This window comes from Orycteropus afer, unplaced genomic scaffold, assembly GCF_000298275.1.
Source record: "Orycteropus afer afer isolate SDZICR_OR568_19922 unplaced genomic scaffold, OryAfe1.0 scaffold00200, whole genome shotgun sequence".
NCBI classification, from domain to species: Eukaryota; Metazoa; Chordata; class Mammalia; order Tubulidentata; family Orycteropodidae; genus Orycteropus; species Orycteropus afer.
The window spans coordinates 5,816,366-5,825,656 of record NW_006921787.1 but is presented as its reverse complement, the minus strand read 5'-3'; the positions used below and the strand labels follow the sequence as shown (position 1 = coordinate 5,825,656).

General features: G+C 35.0%; 1 protein-coding gene across 1 annotated transcript in view; it reads right to left on the bottom strand.

Annotated features, from left to right (window-relative positions):
• LOC103203108 (CUB and sushi domain-containing protein 1-like) overlaps window positions 1–9,291 on the bottom strand; it is a 988,038-nt gene that overhangs the window by 58,511 nt on the left and 920,236 nt on the right. The window contains exon 4 of the mRNA XM_007948070.1: window positions 4,342–4,536. Coding sequence (XP_007946261.1) covers window positions 4,342–4,536 — 195 coding nt within the window. The remainder of the gene's footprint in view (window positions 1–4,341; window positions 4,537–9,291) is intronic.

Here is a 9,291-nt window from a genome sequence, read left to right as displayed (position 1 = left end):
AAAAAAAAAAAAAAAACTTATTGCCGTCAAGTCAGATCTAAATCATAGCTATCCCTCCTTGGGTTTCTAAGGTGATATCACTACAGAAGTAAATTGCCCAACCTTCCTTCCGAGGAGTAGCTAGTGGGTTTTAACCACCAACCTTCTGGTTAGCAGTCAAATGCTTTAGGCACTATGCTACCAGAGCTCCTTAAATACTGCCACTTGGATTGAAATGTAAATTTTTCAACACTGGCAAAAAGTCATTGCAAAAGAATACAGTGGCATTACTGTAACACTCTTAGCAAGAATGTTCAAGCAATTCCTGGAACCAAATAACTAGAGATTTTAGGAAGCAGAAAATATACACATTACATTTTTGTAAATTATCTAACCCCATATTGCTGAAATGCATTTATGTCTTTTCTAGATGTCACATCTACACATTTATGAGAATTACATCATTGATTTTTTTCTTTATGATCTAGTTATTCAAATCAATGACAAACTGTGTTGCATATTTCAAATTGGTTTCATAAAATCATTATATTATACCTAATTTAATGTCCTTGAAAGCTTAGTAGCCAAAGTATTGGAAAAAACAAAATTTAATTGCAAACTTAATAATCTATAATATGGAAGTAAAATTATTTATCATGAAAGCCACATCTTGATATCACTATGTTTTTATAAATTAATGATAGAATAGGAAAGATTATTAGTTGACTACAATACCAAGTTTGACTATATAAAGTATATAATTGCAGAATTAGTAAAGGTCCTTCAATGAAGAAGAAAACTCCCAAAGGAAGTATAAGCAAAAAAAAGGTTGCCACAGTTGTTGTTAATGCTTATTGTTACATATAAAGGCATCTTTTTCAAGCTTGTAATAGCTCCTTATTTGATACTCAGCAGATTTTTATTCCTCTGGTAAGTTTTTGATTAGGTACAACACTAAGAGGGTATAGCTATAGATGAGTCTAAATCTTAAGACAGAGAGGACCTGAGAATACAATTACTCATAAAGTTTTTATGGCTGTATTTCTTTCTCTAAGAAGTTACAAAGTTTTGCAGAAAATACTGTTAAGACATAACTTGTGCCATGGCTGATTTCAAGCTCACATCATGATATTAAAGGATGCTGAGCCTGGAAATGACATGCATAACTGGTTCTCAGGTGCCAATACAAGTCAGTCTCATCAAAACTCTGCATGAAAGAGAGAAAAGTAGTTGACAGAAGCTTAAATTTTGTGTCTGCCTTCTCTGAGAGTTGGAATTGTAAAATACTGGTTACTTCAGATTTTTGAACACATTTAAAGCCATGCTTAAGAATTTACAGTTAATTTTATTGAGTTATTGAAATAGTTTGGCTGAGAGAAGAAAAGGTAGGATGAAGATGTCTATTTCGGAGAGAATTGTTAAGAGCAGAACATAGGTTGGAGGCCAGATGTCTAGATATAGAGGGCATTTAATAAATCTGAGACATGCCTGGATAAAAAGTATTAAAGAAGAAGAGGAAGAAGAGAGTCAGAGTGGGAATGGGGAGAAGTGAAAGACATTTTGAAGGGAAAAAGGTGACATGTTTGGGGTCTAAAGGATTGATGTAATAATGGAGACAACAAACTCAAAAGTCATTGAATTTTTGGATTTAGAGTTAATGGAAAATTAAGGAATATAAAGGTAGAAATAAAGAAGAAGAAAGGACACATTTATGGTATTCAAATAGTGATGTCCTTAAATGGTATTAGTTAGTTGAGAGAAATCTGTACAAAGACAAGAGAAAGGAATATGGATCTAGATTTTGAGGATACCACCCTTTCGTTATGAGTTCTGGTAGCACAATGCCTAAGTCATTTGACTGCTAACCAGAAGGCTGGCAGTTCAAACCCACCAGCCACTCCTTGGAAGGAAGGTTGGGCAATTTTTCTTCCACAGTGATACCACCGGAAACCCAAGGAGGGGTCAATATGAGTTAGGTCTGACTCGAGGGCACACAACAACAACAACAACAACACAACAACTCTTTTGTTAATGCAAGAAGGGAAAAGAATAAATATCAGTAAGATAAAAAAGAGAAAGAATACATTAAACTTCAGGAATATGCAGAGGAAAAGAGCATTACAAGAGAAATAATGGACATTTGGTATAGAAAATATTCATAATAATAATTACTCTGGAATAGAGAAATTATTTGAATATGGTAAATTCTAGCCCTAACATTTACTAGCTGAAATATCTTGGGCAAGTAACTTTACTTTCTAACCTTCATATTTCTCATCTATGAAACCAATATATAATAAAACATCTATTTTGGAGGATAAAATATGATAAAGCAGTGACTGCTTGTCAAGGATTTCCTTTTACTTGGAACCATAATCCACACCCATAGAAGAAATCAAATAAAATATTACACTGGATAAATAGGTTGCAAAATACTTCTTTAAAATTTTGAAAAGCAATGATTCCATCTCAAGGACTAAGGTGGACCTGACCCAAGTCATGGCATTTTCAATTGCCTCATACACATGTAAAAGCTGGACAATTAACAAGGAAGACCAAAGAATAATTGATGCATTTGATTTATGATGTTGATAAAGAATACTGAATATACAATGGACTGCTAGAATAACAAACAAATCTAAGTACAGCCGTAATGCTCCTTAGAAGCAAGGATGCTCAGATTTTTCTCTCATGTATTTTGGCTATCAGGAATGACCGCTCTATGGAAAAGGGCATAATGCTTGGCAAAGTAGAGGGTCAGTGAAAAAAGAAGACGACGACTCCCAATGAGGTGAATTGGCTGCCAAAATGAGCTCAAACATAACACTGATGGTGAGGAATGGTTGGACCAGGCAGTGTTTTGTTCTGTTGTATTCAGGGTCACCAGGCATAGAAACTGACTTGGCGACACCTAAAAACAATAGCAACTGGTACCACATAATAAGCCATTAGTAGATGCTACCTAGTATACTAACCAGAAGGCTGGCGGTTCAAACCCACCAGCCACTCCTCAGAAGGAAGGTTGGGCACTCTATTTCCACAGTGACACTGCCTCAGAAACCCAAGGAGGGGTCATTATGAGTCAGGTCCAACTCGATGGCACGTAACAATGACAACAACAGCTAGTAATAGCAGCAGCAGTAGTAGTACTAGTAGTAGTATCCCATTCTAAAATTTCTTTTATTACCAGGAAGTTCCCATGAGACTATATTTAACAGAAAAAAATTAAAATATAGGAAAGTTTACATTGAATGCCATAGGTTAAAATAAAAGCATACTACAGAAAATAAAACTATACCATATGATAATTTACAGTTCAGGCTGTAAATCAGTATAGTTAATGGTTGGATTAAATACCACAGATGGATTTGAGTCTTAACTCATCAAACACTATTGATATTACCGTTTGAAAATTAAACTGTTGGATCTTTGCTTGTTGAGTTTTTGTATATATTATTTCAATGGGTTATTATGAGAATAGAATGGTATGATCAAAGTAAACTCTCAAAACCAAACTCAATGTCATTGAGTTGATTCCAACTCATAGTGACCCCCATTGGGTTTCATCTTTCCTTCCATGGAGTAGCTCATGGGTTTGAACATCCAACTTTCTGGTTTAGCAGTCAAATGCCTTAGGCACTGTTCCACAAGAACTCTTGGTCAAATAAATGCTTAGCATATTTGCTGGTAGTACATTAAGACATCAATGAATGTTAATTATGCCTATAGTTTTTTGAACCTAAGATGAGTTTTTCTTAGGAAAATCAAATTTTAAGAGACAAAGTATACTCTCTCTTAAAGTCATTAGAGCCATGAAATAATATTCTCAGAATGGCTAAATATTCCAGGGCTTCAGATTATCCACCAAATTATGATTTGTGATTAGAATAATACATTCATTTAGGTTCAGCTTATTTCAAAGTCCTTTGAAAGTTGAAAAGTTCTTAAAGATCCATATTGAATTATCTAAGGGTGTTTGTATTTATTAATGAGAAAAGGATTAAAAAGGAACCCAGTATGGGAAGGCAAATCAAGAAGGACATTTAAAATGTATATAGAATATTATAATACTATGATAAGTGGAGATAAAAATATGTAGAAGTCTATAATGTTTAAGACATGGAATGAAGAAAAATTGCAATATCTGAGGGATAGATATAAACTTACTATTGATTTTATATAATGTACAACCATGATTTCTTATATAATATATAGCATTACTTTTGGAAACAGAGTGAACTGACATAGTATAACTCAGCATAAAATATTCTTTTCCTTTAAATTGTGAATTTATAATATCAGCTCTGAATTCATTTACTTAATATAGATGTCAATTCACAAGCACATGATCATTGTACATACCTCTGCAAAATGGAGCTGGAAAATCCCATGATGCACCATTCCCAGGACTAACAATGCAGGTCAGAATGGCATGTCCTTCCAGGATGTAACCAGAGAGACAGCTGTATCGGATTTTGTCTCCTATGTTGAATCTTGTTCCGTGGAGGACTCCTTTCAATATCTCCCCAGGATTTCCACATGTGTGGCTAGGTAAAACTATTTAAAGAAGAAAGGAGAAAACAATAAGAATTAAAGCAAATAATTTTTTTAATCAAAATCGATTTATTTCACAAAACCAAAACAAACCAAACATACTGCCATTGAGTCAAATCCGACTCATAGGGACCCTTCCTTGGGTTTCCGAGGCAGTATCACTAAGGAAGTAGATTACCTAATCTTCCTTCCGAGGAGTGGCTGGTGGGTTTGAACCACCGGGTTTCTGGTTAGCAGTCTAATGCCTTAGGCAGTTCACCACCAATGTTAATTATAAAATTAGCCAAACTCTAGCATAAAATATTTCAATTTTTGTTGAAAAAATAGAGAAAATATCTTCATATTTTATGAAGTATAATACTTTCATAAAGGTTATGCAAAAGCATAGATGAATGTCCACTCTTAAGGAAAAAAAGGCAGTTCTCTTAGATTCAGTATCCTACACCATAACTAAATTATTTGTCTACTTACAACATTCAACATTCTCATATAGTTAGAAACCAGATCAAACAGTAGGATAGAAATATCTGAGAACGTGATATAAGGAATACATGAATTTCTTATACCATAATTCTTATGCCATATTTATCCATGTTCTTTTAGGATTAGGACAGTGCCTGGTATACAACACCAATATTACAAATACAACACTAATATCAGTGTTTGATTGATAAAGAACTGAATTAAAGAATAAAGAGACGCTACATTCATTAACCCAATAAAACCAAAACCAAATCAAACTCATTGCCGTCGAATAGGATCTGATTCATAACAACCCCTCTTTGGGTTTCCAAGGTGGTGTCGCTACAGAAGTATATTGTCCATTCTTCCTTCTGAGGAGTGGCTGGTGGGTTTGAACAGCCAGCCTTTTGGTTAGCAGTTAAATGCCTTAGGCACTACACCACCAGAGCTCCCCATTAACCCAATAGGCTTTTTTAAAAATTGTGTCACTATTATATTTCAGGCCTTCTACTAAGCCTCATACATTTATAGTACCTGAGTTACAACCAAATTTCAATGATCGTTTTTGACATTTTAACTACTGTTTCATTTAATTTCAATCATACAGCTTTGATTCAATTCTTTCTTGACCTTTTTACTTTTTACATTTGTATCATTCTCTATCTCTTTCAATTGCCTTAAAATCTAATCAATGTGATGACATTTTCTACTTATAGACCATGATTTTGAACCTAATTAATACACCATTCAGTTGAATGGTTGAAGGTCATTAATATTAGCTATTATCTCTATATTTCTGTCTTAAATTCAGCATGGTATTAATAGTGTGATAAGCCAAGTACTTACAATTAACAAAAACATTTTAAAATAAAAAATGTTTCAAAATAAGCAAACTTAATTTTCTTAATGTTTGGATTCATATTTTCTCTGGGTACAGAGGTGTATTTTCTGTTCACGTATAGTAAAGGGCAATTTTCTGTGCTTGTTTTATTTTTTAAAACGTTTTATTGTGATTTGAGTGACTTTTAACAAAGCAGATTAGTTTTACATTCAACTGTTCATATACATTTTGTTTTGTGATGTTGATTACAATTCTCACAATTTATAGCTGTCTTCCCTCTGTGTAGATTGCTTCCCCAGTGAAGAGAATTTCCCATTGAAGGAAACCTCAGTGATTACTGCAATTATTTTTATCATAACATCATCCAAATATGGACAAACCAAACTGTTTGCAAACACTAACAAAAATTAGATATATCATATTATTGACATATTTATGAAGTCACTATTTACATAGTCAATATATCCTTAGTTCAAATTTTTAAAAACTAATTTCTGAAATCAGTGTAGAAAAAAACTAAGTGTTTGATAACACAACAGAAATAATTCAATATAGTCTACTTTTTTTTCCATCTTATTTAAAAAGGAAATGCTGTGTTTAATTCTACATTTTCTATCCCTAAGGGAATAAGTAAGGAGCTCTGGTGGCATAGTGGTCAAAGCATTCAGCTACTAACCAAAAGTTTGGTGGTTTGAACCTGCCGGTCACTTTGTAGAAACAAGATGTGGCAATCTGGTTCTGTAAAGACATACAGTTTGGAAACAATATGGTGCAGTTCTATTAGTCAGAATCAATTTCAGGGCAGTGGATGGGAATGGCAATAACTCTTAAAATATGTTGTTTTATAGTTTATTTAAAAATGACATTTTATTTAATCAAACCAAAAAAAAAAAAAAAAAAAAAACCTCACTGCCAAGGAGTCAGATCTGACTCATAGTGACCTCTCTTTGGGTTTCTGAGGCATTATCACTATGGAAGTAGATTGCCCATTTTCCTGTCAAGGAGTGGCTGGTGGCATTACACCACCAGAGCTCCCTTTTACTTAATATGTCTTTCTAATTTAGAAAAAGTTTAAGTTCTATCATATTGCAGAGAGGAGCATCTGAGTTAAGACTCAGGATACTTGTCAGTTAGGATGAGCTGAATTTTGACCAAAAGTATATGCTGAATATCAATCATGAAGAGAGAAAGAGGGAAAAATAGGAAACAAAATTTTCTTTGGTGTTTTTTATTCTTGTCTGGGAATCTTCAGAATTAAAAATCTTTCTAATTTCTCATTACTATTTATAGTACTTCTTATTAGAAGGTAAACCTCCACCACCTATACTATTAGAATGTGTCATGGTCAATACTTTCCCAAAGAAAAGAGTATCAGTGTAATTTTATCAAATATTTAAAAACCTCCTAAAGATCACCACAAGATAAGATAACTGGAAAAATAATTTGAACCGTTCTGAAAATTGAAACTATATTGTCGAATTTTTTTTTTTTATCTATTTCTTGTTGAAAATAGAAATGCATTACTTTTAATGATTAACTTTAACTCAAACATTACAATCAACTGTAGTACAGAAAGAGCAACATAACAATAATGGACAATGATACACAAATCCATACATAAATTGATCACAAAAGGATGTTGCTGCATGGACAAACTTCAGATTACATTATTTGCAGTATTTAAATACATTCAAATAAATGTAAAGCAAAACCAAACTGAAGCACTGGACTGTGCAATGGTAATGTGGGGAACTGTAGAAATGTACAGCCTTCAAGCTTTTGGGATAAAACAAAAAATCATCCCTGAAAACAAGGGTGTCTTCAAATGAGGCTCTAAAAATAAATGTCTAGTAATATCTTTTAAAACTTTTAACAGAGTTAGATGGAACATGGAACATTTGGATACAAAAACAACTGTTAAAATTCAGAGAGAAGAATTCCTCTCCTTTATTTTCATCAAGTTAGGGAAGCTACGTATTATAGAAAAAAACTTAGTTCAGATTTAGAAAGTAGTGCATATCAAAGGAAAAATAGCAACAAATGGAGAGTCTTTTACATCATTACATTACTGCCAAATCACTGAGAATCAGGGACTCACCAAGTTGACACATATTTTTTGGGGACACAATTAAATCCATGATATTCCATCCTTAGCCCCACCCCTCCAAAAAAAAATCATTTTCTTGTCATATGCAAAACATCGTATCATTTCAAAAGTCTTAAATCAACTCCAAGTTCAAATTCCATCCTGGGGTAAAATTCCTCTACATATGTGAACCTGTGAAATCTAGAGTATAAGTTATCTGCTTCCAAAGTATGAAGGTGAGATAGGCACAAGATCAAAATTTCTATTACACATTGGAGAGATTGGAGGGAAAGAAGGAATAAAGGGAACCACACAAGTCAAAAGCCCAGCAGAACAATTTACATTTGCTCTCAAGGCTTGAAAACAATCCTTGGTTCTCTGAAACCATCCACGCAGTGGCCCTGCCATCCAGACTCCAATTGTTGGCCCTGATTTCTGGATTCTGGGTGGAGGTTCATTGAACCTGGGCTTCAGCTCTGTCTTCCAGGACCATGAGGATAACAACTCTGTTCCCTCAGCTTTGGGCAGCCCCATCCTACAAATCCAGTTGAGTGGCACCTCACCCCCTTGGATCTTGCAGGCCCCAGTCTTCTGGCCTTTGGGAATGGCAACCCTGCCCCCTCATCTTTGGGCAGCACCTCTGACTCCATCCTTCTGGCACTCATCAATGGCAGCCCTATACTCTAGAATTGAGTTGGTGAAGATCCAACTCTTTGAAACCTAGGAGGCTATAGTTCCATCATTTGATACCCAGAGGTCATGGACTGTCATGTGAGGCAGCTCTGATTCCCCTGCTCCTTGTCTCTTTAGCTTTTGCTTCCCGGTTCCTAGGTCTCTCAGCCTCTTGGCCCCTTAGACCTCTTAAGCTCTACCAATAAATGCCTGATAGCATCTCACCTCACCACAGCTTCTTGACCAAAGGCATTCAGCTTTTTTCACTCCATGGGTCAGCTCACAGAACACCTTCTGCCACTCTTCTGCTTCTGCTACTGCCATCTCTCTGCCACTGCTTCTCATTACCTTGTCCCTTTTTTGGTGTTACAGCTCTCACTTTCTTCTAAGCCCTCATCAGAATTGCCTTTGGCATACATAATTCCACCAAGAGTCTCTTCAAGACAATCTAGGCTTTTCCATTGGAAAACAAAACAAAACAACACTGCTATCAAGTAGATTCCAACTCATAGCGACCTCATTGGGCTCCCAAGGCAGTAAGTCTTGACGGACGTAGATTACCTTACCTTCCTTCTGCAGAGCAGCTAATGGGTTTGAACCACCAACCTTCTGGTTAGCAGTTAGATGCCCTAGGCACTGAGCCACCAGAGTTCCTATCAGGCACATTGAAACTCTTCAGGCCTCTATCCATTACCCA